The sequence below is a fragment of the Notolepis coatsorum genome (assembly GCF_963971535.1).
Source record: "Notolepis coatsorum genome assembly, chromosome: 17".
Taxonomy (NCBI): Eukaryota; Metazoa; Chordata; class Actinopteri; order Aulopiformes; family Paralepididae; genus Notolepis; species Notolepis coatsorum.
In genome coordinates, this window is record NC_140181.1 from 79,478,978 (window position 1) to 79,499,558 (window position 20,581).

The following is a 20,581-nucleotide window of genomic DNA, read 5'->3' on the forward strand; positions in this document are numbered from 1 at the left end:
CCCCGGTCTGAATGTCTGCGTCCTCCTCCTCATTTTGTGGTGATTCCTCCACCGTCAGTTCCCTGTGGTCTGGATCTATGGATTGTTCACGTTGAAAATCTTCATGATTCAACCCTTGCTCCTTAAGTGAAGCTTCAGTCTTGACCGCACTTTCACACTGCATAAACAGTGTCTCAGGAGGTAGAGCGGTCGTCTGGCAATCAGAAGGTTCCCGCTTCGATTCCAGCTCGTCCCAGGCAGTGTGTCGAAGTGTCCTTGAGCAAGACACATAACCCCTGACTGCTCCCGTTAAGCAGGTTGGCACCTTGCATGGCTGTTTCTGCCATCTGTGTTTTTTAAGCTCTTCCTCTCCCCTGAAGCTCATGTAACACTGGTCACAGTAGTAAGGTTTCTCTCCTGTGTGTATCATGTGGTGTCGGTTAAGTTCTGACCTTCTCTTGAAGCTCTTCCCACACGGGTCACAGTAGTACGGTCTCTCTCCTGTGTGTATCATGTGGTGTCGGTTAAGGTATGCCTTTCTCTTGAAGCTCTTCCCACACTGGTCACAGCAGTAAGGTTTCTCTCCTGTGTGTACCATGTGGTGACTTTTTAGTTATGTCTTCGTCTTGAAGCTCTTGTCACACTTGTCACAGCAGCAAGGTTTCTCTCCTGTGTGTATCATGTGATGTGTTTTAAGTTTTGCCCCTCTTGAAGCTCTTCCCACACTGGTTACAGCAGTAAGGTTTCTCCTCTGTGTGTACCATGTGGTGTTGTTTAAGTTCTGCCTTCGTCTTGAAGCTCCTTCCACACTGGTCACAGCAGTAAGGTTTCTCTCTTGTGTGTATCATGTGATGTATTTTAAGTTCTGACTTTGCCGTGAAGGTCTTCCCACACTGGGCACAGCAGTACGGTTTCTCTCCTGTGTGTACCATGTGGTGTTGTTTAAGGTGAGTTTTTCTCTTGAAGCTAATGTCACACTGGTCACAGCAGTAAGGTCTCTCTCCTGTGTGTACCATGTGGTGACTTTTAAGCTCTTCCTTCGCCTTGAAGGTCTTCCCACACTGGGCACAGCAGTAAGGTTTCTCTCCTGTGTGTACCATGTGGTGTCGTTTAAGGTGAGTCTTTCTCTTGAAGCTCTTTCCACACTGGCCACAGCAGTAAGGTTTCTCTCCTGTGTGTACCATGTGGTGTCGTTTAAGCTTCTCTTGTGCTAGCTTCTCCTGAGCTAGCGTCGGTTGCGCCAGCTTCTCCTGAGCTAGCATCTGTTGAGCTAGCGTCTCATGGGCTAGCGTCTGCTGTGCCAGCTTCTCATGAGCTAGCGTCTCTTGTGCTAGCTTCTCCTGAGCTAGCGTCTGTTGCACTAGCATCTGCTGTGCTAGCATCTTCTGTGCTAGCATCTCTTGTGCTAGCTTCTCTTGTGCTAGCTTCTCCTGAGCTAGCGTCGGTTGCGCCAGCTTCTCCTGAGTTAGCGTCTGTTGCACTAGCATCTGCTGTGCTAGCGTCTTCTGTGCTAGCATCTCTTGTGCTAGCTTCTCTTGTGCTAGCTTCTCTTGAGCTAGCGTCGGTTGCGCCAGCTTCTCCTGAGCTAGCGTCTGTTGCACTAGCATCTGCTGTGCTAGCATTTTCTGTGCTAGCATCTCTTGTGCTAGCTTTTCTTGTGCTAGCTTCTCCTGAGCTAGCATCTGCTGCGCCAGCTCCTCCTGAGCTAGCGTCTCTTGTGCTAGCTTCTCCTGAGCTAGCGTCTCATGTGCCAGCTTCTCATGTGCTAGCTTCTCCTGAGCTAGCGTTGGTTGCGCCAGCTTCTTCTGAGCTAGCATCGGTTGCGCCAGCTTCTCCTGAGCTAGCGTCTGTTGCACTAGCATCTGCTGTGCTAGCATCTCCTGTGCTAGCTTCTCTTGAGCTAGCATCTGCTGTGCCAGCTCCTCCTGAGCTAGCATCTCCTGTGCTAGCTTCTCTTGAGCTAGCATCTGCTGCGCCAGCTCCTCCTGAGCTAGCGTCGGTTGTGCCAGCTTCTCCTGAGCTAGCGTCTCTTGTGCTAGCTTCTCCTGAGCTAGCATCTCATGTGCCAGCTTCTCATGAGCTAGCGTCTGCTGTTAGCTCCGGCTATTTAGCCTGCTGTTAGCTCGGGCTAGTTAGCCTTCAATTAGCTCTGGCTAGGGAGCCTCCAATTAGCTCCTGTTAGCTAGGGCCAGTTCACTTCCAGTTAGCTCTGGCTCGTTAGCCGGCTGTTAGCTCCTGTTTGGCTAGGGCCAGTTCACTTCCAGTTAGCTCTGGCTCGTTAGCCGGCTGTTAACTCCGACTAGGTAGCCTCCTGTAGACTCGGGCCAGTTAGCTTCCAGTTAGCACTGGCTCGTTTTGCCGGCTGTTGACTCTGGCTAGGTAGCCTCCTGTAGACTCGGGCCAGTTAGCTTCCAGTTAGCACTGGCTCGTTAGCCGGCTGTTGACTCCGGCTAGGTAGCCTCCTGTAGACTCGGGCCAGTTAGCTTCCAGTTAGCACTGGCTCGTTAGCCGGCTGTTGACTCCGGCTAGGTAGCCTCCTGTAGACTCGGGCCAGTTAGCTTCCAGTTAGCACTGGCTCGTTAGCCGGCTGTTGACTCCGGCTAGGTAGCCTCCTGTAGACTCGGGCCAGTTAGCTTCCAGTCAGCACTGGCTCGTTAGCCGACAATGCCAGCCTGTATGGCTGCGCTGATGTCTCTTTAAGCCGTCTCCAGACATTAGAGAGGGGGTTTTCTTTTACTTCTTTTTCTTTAATCCAACTTTGCGGCCTTAACCGCTCCACCAGCAATGCCCACAAAAACGCAGATGCCTTTTAATTTGCCACTGCTTTCCACTGAGGGCCATACAGATCAATATCCTTTGTCTGGTAAGTAAGGTTTAAACTCACTTTTGTAATCTGTTCATTTCAGGGTTCTCCGTTATCAATATTCTAGTTTCTTTTATTTGGCTGTATCTCATACCGATCTCAGCCCGAACTCAGGGACGCCATGTTGAAAGCCTACGGGTGTCTCTTATCTATCTCAAATCACCTACTCGAGATGGAGCCCTGTGGCCGCCCGATATCCCCCAAGCGAGGTGCTAAACTCGCCAAGTTCTCGGGTCAATTACTATTCCTAATCACGCTTACTTCATAGTCACTAGTTAGTTATATCCAGTTGATATGAAATATAAGCGTAGAAGAGTTGTTAACCTCTTCTTTGTTTGTAATAAACCGAATGTATGTCTGGGAGAACTCTGCCTATAATAATAGTCATTATATTATCATTATCATTATCATCACCATTATCATAATTTTTTAGGAAAAGCCTGTAATGCTAATCATTTGTAAGCCTGATGATATTACTACTCTTTTAATAAGTATTACTACTGCCCATAGTGTAATATTAGCGCAATAACACTAATAATCATTTGCAAGCCCCATAACCTCTTATCAGTTCGACAGGTCCATCAATCCGTGGCCCGATCGTCAGGCCCTGCAGTGGCTAGACTCTCAGTTTCCCACAAATCCAATGGAGCCCGTCGAACACAGAGATACCGGCGCCTGCAAACAACAAACAGTGCCATATATATATATATTATATCCTTTATATAACTTTAGCTAAAAGCAGTAACCAGCAATTGATTCGATCTGCATGGCTTCCAGAATATAGCTATACCGAGTTACCTCAGATGAGAGCAGGGCGAGGCCAGCGTCGTGACCCATTGTGATAGAACAGCACGAAAGAAAGCAGTCCACGAATTCAATAAGTATTTTAACAAAGTTGGTTTAATTAGAAAAAGTAAGTTACAAAGATTCTGTCTTGGAAATGTCCAATTCAGTAAAAATAAGTATAAAACAAAACATCTCTCTCTAGCATAGCATAGCATCTAAAAAACAGAGTTTTGTCATAGGGACTCCACTCTGAAAAATAGACAGACTCTGTTCCAATACATCGCTCAACAGTGTCTGCCGCTTTAAGAATGGTGTCATAAGTCTAAAAATCGAAAATCTGACCCGACGAGACTGGAGCAGTCACTTATATACACAGGTCCGTAGCGTCATATAGTATCACAGAAAAACACTCCTCCTTCCAACTTGTATCTTTGCCATTGGCTCCTGTCTACTCCACCAGCCAATCAACACACAATTCAGCAAGGATGAACTCTCCTCCCCTTCTAGTTGTTACAGTAACTGGGAAAGTAATAGATTCCTTGTGGCTGTGGAAAGCCCCTATTACGTCATGTTTTATGCATGTTTGCAATGATCTAAATTTTACAGAAAGCAGATATAGCATATATATACATGTACAATTCAATACTCATATACTTAAACACTGATTGATATGTTTACACATCATATATGTAATTTTTTAAAGTGTATAATAGCTCTCTGCCCCATAACTGCAAGGGTTAACCCTGCAGCAGCGATTCACCCACCGTCAAGGTCAGGCCACATTCCTGGCATCACAGAACAGTAAGAGAAGAGGCCCCTTCTCTATCCATTCTCCAGGACTACACAAGATATGGTAGTTTACACAAGTTACTGTTTTAGAGTCTATAGTTATAGTTCTTACAGTTTTACACAAGTAGGAGGAAGAATACACAGACATTCTTCATAATCACTGACGCTTAAGTCATCTCTTAACATATGCTTAGATTTAAAACAGATATATACAATAAACATATGCTTAATCCTTTATATCCTACAAGTGACAGAGAGAACAGGATGTCATAATAAAAAGTGTCACTAGTTGTTTGTGGGACTTCAACAAGTACTTACTTAATTTCATTTCAAACCTCCGGTCAATGGTCTCTAACTACACACCCTCAAGACCCCTACTCTCTGCATCTTCTGGCCGCCTCAGACCTACTCCTATCCAAGCTCCGGGAGGGTCATCAAAGAGAAGTCGCCTATTCTCAGTCCTTGCCCCACAATGGTGGAATGAACTACCCACCCCAGTTAGGACAGCCGAATCACGTCCAATCTTTCGCCGTCGACTAAAGACTCACTTCTTCAACCATTATCTGAATAAAAAAAAATACAATTATTAAAAAAGAAATTTGGCTCCCTAAGGATTTTGAAGGATTTTGACAAAAATGGGCCTTGGATCAAAGCCATATAACTTTAACTGTTTACTATTTAAAAAAAAAATTCCCCCATGATTAACAGTAATAGCCTAATCTCAATATATCTGTAACAAATTACATATATTTCGGAATTGTAACCACTTAAATCTGTGTTTGTTTGATACCACGTCCGTTTTTATCGAAAAAAACCCGGATAAATAGCCATATTTATCATATTTCTATACATTTCTGATACCACATTACAGCGTATGTAAACTCGACGAAATACCTCTGAATAAGAATCTGCCATTAGAAAAAAGAAAGGTTGACTAATTCGGTCAGAAATAGCGGAGACGCTAAACGTTAGTAGGCGCTTATTATTACCAGAAAGTCCTGCGGGCAAGCATTAGTAAATCTCCCGGTAGAATGCTGAACACTGGTCGCTGGTCGGCAGACGACCAGAGGTCCTCCGTGAAATTCACTTCCTCATAGAAGCGAGGCGGGCCAGGGGGGCTCGTGTTTCAGCGTGTGACACGCTATATACCAGGGGGAGTGGATCAGAGGTGGTTCTCATGGTGCACTTGTGTTGAAAACTCGCTCGCACCCCACGAATGAGAGCAGATTAAAAATGCCTTTTAACATGTGAGCGGTGGAGAGGAAAAGTGATCCCAGGTCCACCGTTGGTTCTAACCACTATAACTTTTTTTTTAGAGTGTTTCAAATTATAAGCCTTTGACATAATGAACATATATGTAAAATGAAGATATTTTCCCAATTTCATGAAATAATAATAAACACAGACACCGCTGTGCTCACACACACACAAGAAAGTAGTTTTCATGACCAGGAAGCCACAAGGGCTAACCCTAACTAACCGTACTGTCATGCACTTGTCCTAATAAACTAACCTACACTGTAGCACTCAACACTTTGATGAACATTGTTGCTCAGCTGATAGAGTTGTGCCCTTCCTGATGGCTTGTCGTACAGAACTTGTAAGTCGCTTTGGATAAAAGCGTCAGCTAAATGACTAAATGTAAATGTAAATCTTTATTTAAACTCGAAAGGCAACTGAGGTTTCCCTCATTTACATTCACGTCGAGTGTACATACATAGTTAAGCAAAAAAGGCATATAAAATCATAACAATAAGACAAGTAAGGTTAACATCAATTAAAACACGTACAACTTGATTGATAATGGTTGGAGATCAAGGTTTTAAACTCTGCAACAGAGGGGAGAATCTCAAGCTTTAAGGACAGTTGGAGTTCATTCCATGAGCTAGGGGGCATCATTCCTGTAGACTTACAGTATACTATACTATCTCTTTGTTATCCCTGTAGACCATCCTACAGTATACTATACTATCATCTCTGTGTTAGTTATTCCTGTAGACCTATACTATACTATCCTCTCTGCTAGTTATTCCTGTAGACCTATACTATCCTCTCTGCTAGTTATTCCTGTAGACCTATACTATCATCTCTGTTAGTTATTCCTCTAGACCTATACTATCATCTCTGCTAGTTATTCCTGTAGACCTATACTATCCTCTCTGTGTTAGTTATTCCTGTAGACCTATACTATACTATCCTCTCTGTGTTAGTTATTCCTGTAGACCTATACTATCCTCTCTGCTAGTTATTCCTGTAGACCTATACTATACTATCCTCTCTGTGTTAGTTATTCCTGTAGACCTATACTATACTATCCTCTCTGTGTTAGTTATTCCTGTAGACCTATACTATACTATCCTCTCTGTGTTAGTTATTCCTGTAGACCTATACTATATTATCCTCTCTGTGTTTGTTTAATCAATGGATCCTCTTCATGCAGGAAAGCGTCGTCGTCAGGCGAAGGACTTCCCAGGTGCCGACATCATCATTCCTCAGATCAAGGCCAAGACGGCCAGGAAGAGAGTTGGTCTGGTGTCCACGGGACCCCCGGTCAGACAACACACACCTATCCTCAACCCCGCCGGAGAGGTCATAGGTCAGAGAATGACCCACTGTGTGAATCCATATAGATTACAGAGGTCCCACCCAGTTTGTTTACGTAGCTGCTGGGCCAATTTTGCGGGGGGGGGGGGTGTGTATGGGTGTCTATGGGCTGAAAAGAGCCCTTTTTATTTTTTTTTATTTTTCTTTTTACATCATCCAATTTGGGGTTGATTACATTATTTTTAATAATTTCTAAAATTGGAGTTTTGAAGGTATGCACAACAAAATAACCAACAAGAGCATGTAGGAAAAATGAATTGCATGACTACACATCCAAGGTTAATCTTATGTAGTGTGGTTGTGAAAGAGTTAACCTTCTGTAGTGTGGTAGTGAAAGGTTAACCTTCTGTAGTGTGGTAGTGAAAGGTTAACCTTCTGTAGTGTGGTAGTGAAAGGGTTAACCTTCTGTAGTGTGGTTGTGAAAGAGTTAACCTTCTGTAGTGTGGTAGTGAAAGGTTAACCTTCTGTAGTGTGGTAGTGAAAGAGTTAACCTTCTGTAGTGTGGTAGTGAAAGGTTAACCTTCTGTAGTGTGGTAGTGAAAGAGTTAACCTTCTGTAGTGTGGTAGTGAAAGGGTTAACCTTCTGTAGTGTGGTTGTGAAAGAGTTAACCTTCTGTAGTGTGGTAGTGAAAGGTTAACCTTCTGTAGTGGTAGTGAAAGAGTTAACGTAAGGTTATGTATATAACCAAGTTCTATGAATTCTGGTGACGCTCAGCGTCAGTCTGCACTAACCTCACATGCACTGAATAAAAAATCCACAATGTACCTTTACATACCAACATTCGTCTGGCCACACCCCTATCCGCTTACCTTCATAAGCAGGTGTGTGGTCACCTACTCGCCTCCTTCCCAAACTTTCACCACAAGGCGAGATCAAGGGCCGCAGTGGCGTCCTGACGCTGAGCGTCACCAGAATTCATAGAACTTGGTTATATACATAACCTTACGTTCTATTTCATTCTGGCCTCCGTTCAGCGTCAGTCTGCACAAGAGGAGCTGAGCGGAAGCCAGAAGCTCGACAAATGTACCCCGCTGAGGCCCCCCACAACCATCAGACCGGGGAGGACCGAGCCCCCCGACCCTCCCTAATGGAGGGATACCCTCCCTATTGGAGGATGGGAGGGAGACGGATCCGACCGTGCGAAAAGGAACTCCAGCAACTCAGCGCACAGGGTGAGCAGACCGTGGCTTGACCCCACGACTACGCACACGCACAACCCGCATGCCACCAGGGAACGAACGGAAGGAACAAACCTCGTTACTGCCCCCAGAAATCACGGGGTCAAAAGCAAACTCAACCCTGTGGCAAGGCCGTAGCAGCGGAGCGCGAAGGAAGACCCAGACCCACTGAAGGGACTGGATTCCCCGGAAAAAGGGGGCCCGGAGAGGTCAATGACGCCAGGCATCAAGACCTCACCAGGCAGTCACTTGAGTGTGCAGGGGCACACTCAACCGGGTAACCCGGGAGTTGACTCTGCTCCAACACACCAGGGAATCAACCACCCTCTTGGTACCACATACAGTGGTTGTTCCCATATCCCCTCTAGAAAAAACTCCAAAACACACCTGCGGGTATACACCAGCTATACCGCAGTACAAGTGTTTCAGTTTCCAAAAAAGGGTTATCCCAGGCCTACGGTTTCAACTAAACATTACTTCGGACCGGGCCCGGCGGCTCGGGAAGCACACAGGGTTACCAGAGGAGGTCCAGAAGACCACCCCAACAGCCCCCTCTTCGCCATGTGTGAGAGAGGAGCGAAAGAAAGGAGAACCAGCCCCTTATGATAGTGCCAGGTACAACGTGTACCCAACAAAGGGTCTCCATAACGCCTAACCCTGTGACACCCGGGCCGACCCGGCATTTTCCCCCCCGAAAAAAGCACAAGTCCCTCAGGGTACCAGAACATCAGATCTGAGTCCCCGGCGGACAACGGGTTAACTGACCTGGACCAGCGCGACCAGAACCAGTCCCGTGCCCTAACCACGCCGACATGCCCACTCCAGGAGAGGGGGTAGGTATGCGTGTCGATCTAAAACATGAAAAGAGGACGCCACCCAGATGGTCCCATTTGTACCGCGCTCAGTGGCCCACCCCAAGGGCGTGAGACCCCTCTACCTATGTTCTGATCTATTCCGTTAACATCCCCCAGATATGAACGAGAATCCGTCGAGACCCAGTAACAGGCTCTCGGAAGAGGAAAAAAATCCCCCATCCCAGTTGCCCTATAAAAACGCTGTTTTAATAACGAGCAACCAAGGCGTACTAGCCTCCCGCATGATTCTTAACAGAAACCCCCCGAGCCAGCACTATGTATGCATCGGGACCCAAACACATCAATGGATAGTCTAACCAGACCCCAACATTGTTCCTTCAAGTCGCCTGGGAGAACGACAAGAAGTTTGTCGTGCTTCATATTCTCCACTCTCTTTTTTTTTATTAAAAAAGAAAGAAACACCGACTGACATGAATCCCACGTGACGCAGCCGAGGGTAATTTTTTTTTACATTTTTACATCCCGCCACCCTCACCACAGAGGAGAGACGGGACTCCTCAGAGAGACTTCCCACGTGAGCCATAGATTAAAAAGTCACGGTAACATTGAGTCACATGACCAACAGACTCAAGTTACACGTATATCGAGCGTAGTAGAACAGTAAGTTCTTACGCTCTGCCCCAACAACTTGACAACAACAGACCCTACATACGGGTCTAAAACTCACGGAAGCCGTCGTCCAATAGAAACGTGCCTAGTGACGTTTGCTATGACGGGGGGAAACCCAAGACTCAACCGCCTGTGATAGGTGCGGAGTCTGGGAAACCCTCCCCCCCCCCCCCCCCCCCCGTGCCAAGCTGCCTAACAGCTTGGCCCTAACCGAATGAAAAGAAAGTCCAATAACCCCCTGACCATCAGAAGAGGGAAGGAGGAGTTTATCCGGTACCCCCTCGCAAGCCCAACCCTTGCATACGACAACAACAAACAGCCATATGATACCTTCAGTAGCAAATGCTAATGAACAGACACATCTGTGAACAGGGTTTATAGCAAGGCCAAGTTGTGTATGTGTGAACCCGACACCCGTATCTATGTTGTAAGACACAGAAAATCTGATAGAGAGAGAGAGCGGCTGAGCCGCGGTACGTTTTCATACGAGCATTACTGCAACCAACACAATAGTGTTGCAGCTCAATATCACTGTTTAAGCAACAGAGCACACAACTAACCTCTACCTTTATGTGAAGATTCAGGTAGAAGCAGAAAAAAAACGTCTTCAACCAAGTGTAGGTTGCAGGCCTTGCTTAAGCTCTAACATGAATGTAACGTCTAGCCCTTCTATCAAACCCATACTAGCGAAAGATTCACACGTTGCATCCCCATCATATGTTTGGTGAATAAACACACAGTTTGTAACAAAAAATACAGTCCCTCCTTTAGGAGGGACTCTTTATTTCGTTCAACACAATCATATTAGGGCCGGGAAGGGAACAGGGAGGGACCACAGAGGGAAAAAGTCAATTATTTTTAGCGACGCCTGCCACGAGCCGCTCGGGATTTGCCACCCCGTGGAGCCCCGGAGGGACGGTAAACGATCGGCGGCTGGTCACGACGATCCCTACCGTCACCTCCGGGCGTAGATGGGCCGGCTGCAGTGGCGGAGGCGCCCTCTCTCCTCCTGGCCTTCTTCGCAGAAGGTCCAGCAGTGGCAGTGGTAGCAGCGGCGGCCACGGCGGAGGAACCTCGACGACGCGGCGGCCGTCTGACTCCACCGGCGACATCGGGCGGGGGGAAATGAGGCTGGAGCACGGAGCGCTCCTCCTGCATCTCCCTGCAGGTTGAGGTCATCAGCTGCAGTGCCGACCCGAATAGTCCAGCATCGGAGAGGGGTGCCGTCAGAAGTGGAGTCCTCTTCTCCGGCACACGCGCCTGCTCCAGCCAAAGGTGGCGCTGGATTAGAGTGGCCAGGGCACGCACTTTCCCAGCGGCTATAGCCTGCGGCTGAATCAGATGCAGGATGGCTCCTGCCGCCTGGGCGAGCTGATCATGTTGTAAATCAGTCAGCTCCGTGCCGCCCGTCAGTATCCCGGACATGAATCTCGCCAGCTGCGCGATGTTGGAAATCGCAGCTAGAGATTGCGTCGCAGAGATAAATGACTGGTCACTCCAAAACGCCAACCGCCTCGCCGATTTCCCTTGGGGAACCGGCTTCCGTAACGGCTCCCACACCACCTCAGGACAAAGGAGCGCCGCCATCGGCCTATCAAGCCGAGGCACGCCCTCCTTCATGCCTTCTACCAAACCCACCACCCGCGTGACTTGCACGTAGGCGGGAGTAAGGCCCATGATGTGAGAGACCACCTGTCCCTGACGGACATAGGCCTCCATTGAGGGGAAAAATGGGCAGACAACGTCCACCCCTCTCACCGGGCGACGTTGCCATAGATGACCTATGAGATCGTCAGGGATAGGAACAGGCAGTGGCTGCGGCAGCGGCACGCCGTTTGCGACTGCCGCCGCCGCCATGAGCTCGGGGAACAAAGCACGCAGTTCCCCCTGCATACTTTCCCCCACCGAGCCCGCGTCCCTCACATGCAGCAGACTACTGGTTAAGGAGCCACATTCTGATGTGGCTGATAGCAGGGCATCCCGCCGCCAAGTCGGAGGTTCTAACCCAACATCTGCGGACGAGGAACCCCAAGGAGATATCTCACCCCCCTCCAGTGTTACCTGGATGGGCGGGAGACATGTCTCCACCGGGCCTTCGAACAAGAACCCGTCCGCTTCTATCATGTAGTCCTCTGTTTCCATCGGCCATGTAGAATCAGACGCATCCTCATCCGGCTCCAGCAACTCACCAAAGCTAGGCCATTCGCGTCTACAAGCCACCATCTTGCGACGGAAGCGAGCTGATGCAAAAAGTTTGCGTCTCAAATCCCCCGCAACCAAAGGCGCCGGCCGCCCAACAGCGGACGACTCCCCGGAAGCAGAGGAACCAGAGCCGGAACCAGGCCATCCCACAGGAGACGGCGCTGGTGCACCAGCTCCTTGGAGAGGCAAACTATCCATCGGACGCCTACCGGGCGTGGCTGCCGACCACGAGAGAGGCCTCAACCCCGCTCCAAGACGTACGACAGAGAACCGCTGGTGAAGGGTGACGTTGCGAGCGCGACCCTCCGAGGTAAACATTATGACTTAGCTTTTTTCTTTTTAAATATATGAGAGAAGAAAAAAGCAAGAAAAAATTTAAACACGTATCAACTTTCTTCAACTAAACAACCTTGTCAAGTGTGGGTATCTACCGAAGGCACTTCCTTGTGGTGAAAGTGAAGAAGGAGGCGAGTAGGTGACCACACACCTGCTTATGAAGGTAAGCGGATAGGGGTGTGGCCAGACGAATGTTGGTATGTAAAGGTACATTGTGGATTTTTTATTCAGTGCATGTGCACGAAGTGAGGTTAGTGCAGACTGACGCTGAGCGGAGGCCAGAATGAAATAGAACGTTAGGTTATGACTATAACCAAGTTCTGTTAGTTAGGGGCGATGCTTGGCTTCGCCTTCTGCACTATCTCGCGTACGTGCACGCGTACTGAATAAACCACAAATGTACCTCTAATACCAGTATTAGTCTGACCACACCCCTCATCAGCTTACCTTCATAAGCAGGTGTGTGGTCACCTGCTCTCCTCCTTCCCAAGCTTTCACCACAAGGTGAGGTCAAGGGCTGCAGCGGCCGTCCGAAGCCAAGCATCGCCCCTAACTAACAGAACTTGGTTATAGTCATAACCTAACGTTCTGTATCGTTAGGGGCTCAGCTTGGCTTCGCCTTCTGCACAAGGGAGGCCAAGCGGAGCCACTTGGCTGACAAATACACCCCGCTGACAGCCCCCCAAAACCATCAGAACAGGGAGGGCCGAGCCCCCCCGACCCCCCCTAATGGAGGGTATCCCCCCTATTAGAGGCTTCACGGGAAGGCGACGGACCCGACCGTGCGAAGAGCTCTCAAGCAACTTAACGCACAGGGTGAGCAGACCGTGGCTTGACCCCACGACTACACACACGCACAACCCGCATGCCACCCGGGAACGAACGGAGGAACAACCTCGTTACTGCCCCCAGAATCACGGGGTCAAGGGCAAACCCAACCCCGTGGCAAGGCCGTAGCAGCGGAGCGCGAAGGAAGACCCAGACCCACCAAAGGGACTGGACCCCCGGAATGGGGGCCCGGAGAAGTCCATGATGCCAGCATCAAGACCCCACCAGGGGGGCACCTAGTGACCCCGCCCCTCACATCGCCAGCGTATTCGGACAAAGGCCCCTCAGCCGAGCGGGCCCTGTCCCCCTCAACAGCACACCGCCTGGAACACAAGCCCTGCAACAGGCAGACAGCATGGCCATAACACACAAGAGTTAACCAACGGAACAGGCAGTGCACCGGGGAAGACCAGGCAACAGGCTGTCAACCCAAGCCTGGAACAACTGCGGACGAGGCAGGCGCCAGAAAGGACAGCCGAAACAGCCGCCCCGGCGGAAGGGGCGTATGCTGGCGTTGTCGCATAACCAAGCTTTCAACAGCACGTCAGGAGCGGGATCCGTAGACCACACGGCCCCTGACAGCTGCCCACAGAAAAGCCCATACGATCGGCAGACGTCATGAACGTGCAGGGGCACCCTCAACCGGAGAACCGGGAGTTGACACTGCAGCAACACACCAGAGAACCAACCACCCAGGCATCACCCCATGCAACGGTTGGTCCCATAACCCCTCAGGAAAACCCCGAAACGCACCGGCGGTACCACCGCAGCCCGCGTTCCGGTTCCCAACAGGGCCATCCCGGGCCTACAGGTCAACGGGCATCACCCCGGACCGGGCCCGGCGATACGGGGAGCACAGGATCCCAAAGGAGGTTAACCCCACCCAACAGGCTCCTCAGCGCCAAAACGCAAGAGAAGAGCGTAATATGGAAGACCAGCCCCCAGCACCCCGCACTCGGTACCAACAAGGGGTCCCATAACGCACAACCCTGTGACACCCGGATCGACCTAGCATTTTTCCCCCCGAAAAAACCCTAAGTCCCTCAGGGTACCAGAACAGCAGATCTGCATCCCCAGCGGACAACGGGTGCACTGATCTGGACCAGCGCGACCAGAACCAGTCCCGTGCCCTAACCACGCCGACCTGCCAACCCCAGGAGAAGGGGCAGATATGCGCGTCTGATCCCAACATAAAAAGAAGGCGCCACCCAGACGTGTCGGTATGAACCGCGTCCGGCGGCCCACCCCTAGGGCGTGAGACCCTTCCCATATGCCCAGACCCATTCCGTCATCATCCCCTGACATGAACGGGAACCCATCGACAACACACAGGATGTCGGAAGAGGAAAAACCCCCATCCCAATTGCTCCATAAAAACGCTGTTTCACCAAAGCAAACGAGGCGCGCCAGTCAGCAACGGCCAAAGCACATCCTGAGCCAGCACTATGTGTGCGTTTGGACATACCCACATCAACAATAGGCCGGCTAGACCACCATATTGAATCCCCAAGACGCCCAGGGAAACGACAAGAGGGGCGAGATGCAATCAACTCCATGAATGAACATTCAACTCTTTATAAAATAAAGAAAAGGCATCACATGTATGACCTAACTGCACAGCTGGGAGTAAAAAACCCTGTGTTTTCACATGATTTTAATCCAGTCACTCCTCTTAATCAGAGTGTAAGACCAGATTCCCCCAGAAACACCTTCCCACATGAGACCACGGTCAAGAAAAAGATATGTAAACTGTGAGACACGTGACCAACAGACTCAAGTTTGACACAAAAACGAGCGCAGCAGGTTAAGTCCTGCGCTCTACCCTCGACATCTTTACGACACCAGCTCATGGAAGGCGTCGCCATAGCAACAACGCTATAACGGGCGGGGAAAACCCACCGGATCCTGTCATAACAGGAGTCGGTAGAATACCCCTCCCCCCCCCCCCCTCCCCCGCCAAGCACTGGCTTGGCCCTGACTGGCTTAGCAGGAGGGTCAACAACCTCTAAACCAATCAAGTGGGTAAAGGAGGGGTTTATCCGACACCCCCTCCCGAAAAACACACCTTCTATCCCTACACACAGAAAACAACCGTAGCCATTTTGAAAACCTCTGGTAGAACAAAACACATATAGCATAAGCTAATACAATGTTAGCTACCCACAAAGTGTAAAAGGGATTACAACAAAAAACACAAGTCGCCTGTGCGTGAATCCCATACCCGCAGCCTAAGCTATAGGAAGACGTTGAACGAGAGTAATGGCGAGGCCATGAAAAGTGTGTACGAGCATTACTGCAACTAACAACACAGCGTTGTGAACACATACTTAGTTAAAGCAATGGAATATCACCAGTTCTAATTGCATGTGGAGCATCAAGCTAATAGAACCTATTACCGAGTGTAAGTTGCAGACCTTGCTTAAAAACTCGTAACACAACACAACTCATTCCCCCAACGTAACAGGGTAGATTCATAAAACACAACCCCACCACATGATTTGTATTGAAGAAACACACAGTTTGTTCGGCCAACCACAGTCCCCCTTATATCAGGGAACTTTTTTATTAAATAAATAATATGTGATCAAGGCACAAAATCATAGGGGGGCCGGGGAGGGTGTAGAGGAGGGGACACAGAGGGGGAAAAGTCACTCAGCGGCGCCTGCCACCTCGCGCCGCTCGAGTCTGGCCACCCCGGGGAGCCCCGGAGGGACGGTAGTTTACAGTCTGCTGGACACGACGTTCCCTACCGTCTCCTCCGGTCTGGGATGGGCCGGCGGTGGCTGAAGCGTCGCCTCGTCTCCTAGCCCTCTTGGCAGGGCCAGCAGCGGCGGCGGGAGCAGTGGTAGCGGCGACGGAGACAGCTCGACGTCGCGGAAGCCTTCTGCCCCCACCGGCAAGGACGGGAGGCGGAAAATGGGGTTGGAGGATGGATCTCTCCTCTGCCATCTCTCTGCATGTTGAGGTCATCAATAGCAGGGCCTTCCCGAACAGGCCAGCGTCGGAGAGGTCGGCCGTCAGAAGAGGGGCTCTCTTCTTCTCAGGTACACGAGCCTGCTCCAGCCAAAGGTGACGCTGGCCCAGGGTGGCCAGGGCGCGCACTTTACCCATGGCTATGGCTAGCACCTGGGAGAGGTGCAGCACAGCTCCCGCAGCCTGGGTGATCTGATCGCACCTCACCTCGTTCAGATCCGCGCCGCCCGTCATTATCCCCGATACAAATCTAGCCAGGTGGGCGATGTTAGAAGCCGCAGCCAGCGACTGTGTACCGGCGATAAATGACTGGTCACCCCAATAAGCCAATCGCCTAGCCGACCTCCCCTGGAGGACCGGCTTGCATAGGGGCTCCCACACCATATCCGGACAGAGGAGCGCGGCCATCGGATTGTCAAGCCGAGGTACGCCCTCCCCCATACCTTTGACCAACCCCGACACCCGCGTAACTGGTACGTAGGCGGGAGTCAGTCCCATGATGTTGGAGACCGCCTGGCCCCGACGAACATAGGCCCCCATCGATGGGAAAAATGGGTAGACAACGTCCACCCCTCTCACCGGGGGACGCTGCCAGGGATGGCCTATGAGGTCATCAGGGACAGGAGCAGGCAATGGCTGCGGCAGCGGCACACCGTTTGCAGCGGCGGCTACCGCCATGAGCTCGGGAAACAAGGCCCGCAGTTCCCCCTGCGGACCCTCCTCCACCGACCCCGCATCCCTCGCATACAGCAGGCTGCGACTGGTCAAGGAGCCACAATCCGATGCGGCCGACAGTAGGGCATCCTGTTGATGAGGCCAAGGTGGTTCCCCGACATCCTCGAACAAGGCGCCCCGTGGAGCCATTTCCCCCCACCCCGGGGTCTCCGGAGGAGGGATACTCTCCTCCACGGGACCATCATACAAGAACCCGTCCGCCTCCTCCATGAAGTCTTCAGTTTCCATCAGAAATCCAGAGTCGGACGCGGCCTCGCTGGTCTCCAGCAATTCCCCAAACCCAGGCCGTTCGCGTCTGCACGCCACCATGTGACGACGTGAGCGAGCAGACGCAAAAAGTTTTCGTCGCAAATCCCCTGGCTCTAAGACAATCCCCCGTTCATCAACGGGCGATTCCCCAGAAACAGAGGAACCAGAGTCGAGATCAGGCCATCGCCGGAGCGACGGCTCCGAACCCTCGGCTCGTCGGTGAGGAAAACTATCCACCGGCAGTCTCCCGGGCTGGGTCGGCAACCACGAGAGTGGCAACAGCCCAGCACCGGAACGCACGACGGAGGCGGGAATGGAGAATCGGTGGTGAAGAGTAGGTCTAGCGGGTCTACTCTCCGCGGAATACATTATGACCCAAACCTTTTTCTTATATAAACAAGTGAGAGAAGAAAAAGGTTAGGCACAATGTAAACCTAGTCACAACTCTTTTCAACTTATCAACGACACGTCAAGTGGGGTACTACCGAGGCACTTCCTTGTGGTGAAAGCGAGAAGGAGGAGAGCAGGTGACCACACACCTGCTTATGAAGGTAAGCTGATGAGGGGTGTGGTCAGACTAATACTGGTATTAGAGGTACATTTGTGGTTTATTCAGTACGCGTGCACGTACGCGAGATAGTGCAGAAGGCGAAGCCAAGCTGAGCCCCTAACGATACAGAACCTTCTGTAGTGTGGTAGTGAAAGGTTAACCTGCAGTGTGGTAGTGAAAGGTTAACCTTCTGTAGTGTGGTAGTGAAAGGTTAACCTTCTGTAGTGTGGTAGTGAAAGGGTTAACCTTCTGCAGTGTGGTAGTGAAAGGGTTAAGGCCTGTGTCTTATTATTATTATTATTCATAATAATAATACATTTAATTTATATAGAAAACTCAAACGTGATCTCAAGTTGCTTCACAGCTAAAGGGAAAATAAAAGGTTAAAAGTAAAAACATAGGAGCAGTAGAAACAGGCCTTAGTGGAAGGCAGAGTAAAATAAATGAGTCTTCAGGCTGGCCTTGAAGGCAGCAAAGGAGTCTTGAGGCCTTGATGGATCCTGGCAGCTGATTCCACAGGCGTGGCCCCAGTGTGGAAAAACCACGGTGCCCCATGGTTGACAGCCTGGCGCGTGGCATGACGAGAAGGTTTTGGCTGCCAGACCTAAGTGACCTAGATGCAGGTTGAGGGGAGAGGAGGTCCTGGAGGTACTGTAGGCCGGGCCGGAGTGGTTAATGGCCTTGTAGACCAGCAGGAGAACCTTAAAGTTTATCTGCTGGTTTATTGGCAGCCAGTGAAGGGAGTGGAGGACTGGGGTGATGTGTTGAGTTGAGGACACTGTTCTGGACATACTGTAACTATTGGTCTGGTCTCTGTCCTCCTGTCAGACAATTTTCTTTTTTTTTGTATCCACTTTTTCTCCCATTTTCTATATTTTCTCCCATCCCAATTTCGTATCATCCAATTCAACCCTCCCCTGTCACGAACGCTGTTTCTTGCCTCCCACAAGCCGGCTGCAATGTGGACTAAGTCATACATAGCACAAGCCCCCTCCGGTACTTGAGGTAACAGCAGTCGCATCTTTTCACCTGCGCAGCTCGATCTCTCAGTGGCGAGGAGTAATGCGTGGGAGGCTCACGCTGCCCCCAACACTTCCTGATTCTACTGCGCAGGCGCACCAACCGACCTGTAGGAGTCGCTGTCCACAACGCCCGATCCCCACCCATCAGTTTCCCACCCCCTAATACGGCCAATGTGTATTAGTATGAACGACCAGCTAAACTGAAAGCAATGTGGAGCGCTGGGCTCGAACAGGCAAGCCCAGCATCTCCCCTTGCCCCACTACGCCACGTAGCCGCCCCTGTCAGACAAATTATTTAAGACCGAGAGGTCATAGGTCAGAGAATAACTCCTCTTTGAATCGTCATAATAATAATCATCATCATCAAACCTTTATTTAAAACTTGTAAAATAATTGAGGTTGAATCAATTTAAACACGTATCAACTTTCTTCAACTAAACAACCTCGTCAAGTGTGGGTATCTACGAGTAACAGTTAAAATAAGCAAGACAAAATTAAAAGTAAACAACAACAACACAAAGGAGATGATCTTAACACTTTCTCCACCAAAAACGTTAACACTTTCTCCAGCGTTATTGGCCGCCATGCGCATTCTGCCAATATCGCTGTCCAGCGTTTTTTAGATCAATATTTAATTTTTTCGCCATGGCATTCATAATTCATATATACACCCGCGACGCTACAGCTGGACCCTATAGTTACACAGACATACGCACACGTGCACAACACACACTCACAATGAGACACAAACAACTCTGGTTGTTTTGTGAGTGATGAAGAGAGTGAACTCTGGTTGTTTTTGTGAGTGATGAAGAGAGTGAACTCTGGTTGTTTTTGTGAGTGATGAAGAGAGTGAACTCTGGTTGTTTTGTGAGTGATGAAGAGAGTGAACTCTGGTTGTTTTTGTGAGTGATGAAGAGAGTGAACTCTGGTTGTTTTTGTGAGTGATGAAGAGAGGGAACTCTGGTTGTTTTTGTGAGTGATGAAGAGAGTGAACTCTAGTTGTTTTGTGAGTGATGAAGAGAGGGAACTCTGGTTGTTTTTGTGAGTGATGAAGAGAGGGAACTCTGGTTGTTTTGTGAGTGATGAAGAGGGAACTCTGGTTGTTTTTGTGAGTGATGAAGAGAGGGAACTCTAGTTGTTTTTGTGAGTGATGAAGAGAGTGAACTCTGGTTGTTTTTGTGAGTGATGAAGAGAGGGAACTCTAGTTGTTTTTGTGAGTGATGAAGAGAGGGAACTCTAGTTTGTTTTTGTGAGTGATGAAGAGAGGGAACTCTGGTTGTTTTTGTGAGTGATGAAGAGAGGGAACTCTGGTTGTTTTTGTGAGTGATGAAGAGAGTGAACTCTAGTTGTTTTTGTGAGTGATGAAGAGAGGGAACTCTGGTTGTTTTTGTGTGATGAAGAGGGGGAACTCTGGTTGTTTTGTGAGTGAGGAAGAGAGGGAACTCTAGTTGTTTTGTGAGTGATGAAGAGAGGGAACTCTGGTTGTTTTTGTGAGTGATGAAGAGAGGGAACTCTAGTTGTTTTTGTGAGTGATGAAGAGAGTGAACTCTGGTTGTTTTGTGAGTGATGAAGAGGGGGAACTCTTGTTGTTTTTGTGAGTGATGAAGAGAGTGAACTCTGGTTGTTTTGTGAGTGATGAAGAGAGGGAACTCTAGTTGTTTTTGTGAGTGATGAAGAGAGGGAACTCTGGTTGTTTTGTGAGTGATGAAGAGGGAACTCTGGTTGTTTTTGTGAGTGATGAAGAGAGGGAACTCTAGTTGTTTTTGTGAGTGATGAAGAGAGTGAACTCTGGTTGTTTTTGTGAGTGATGAAGAGAGGGAACTCTGGTTGTTTTTGTGAGTGATGAAGAGAGGGAACTCTGGTTGTTTTTGTGAGTGATGAAGAGAGTGAACTCTAGTTGTTTTTGTGAGTGATGAAGAGAGGGAACTCTGGTTGTTTTTGTGTGATGAAGAGGGGGAACTCTGGTTGTTTTGTGAGTGATGAAGAGAGTGAATTCTGG

The 20,581-nt window shown here is 49.5% G+C and overlaps 1 protein-coding gene across 1 annotated transcript in view; it reads left to right on the top strand.

The window, feature by feature from the left end:
• The window catches only part of amt (aminomethyltransferase), a 43,027-nt gene that overhangs the window by 18,706 nt on the left and 3,740 nt on the right, over positions 1–20,581 (top strand). The window contains exon 8 of the mRNA XM_084332880.1: positions 6,858–7,013. Within this exon, the coding sequence (XP_084189006.1) occupies positions 6,858–7,013 (156 nt within the window). The remainder of the gene's footprint in view (positions 1–6,857; positions 7,014–20,581) is intronic.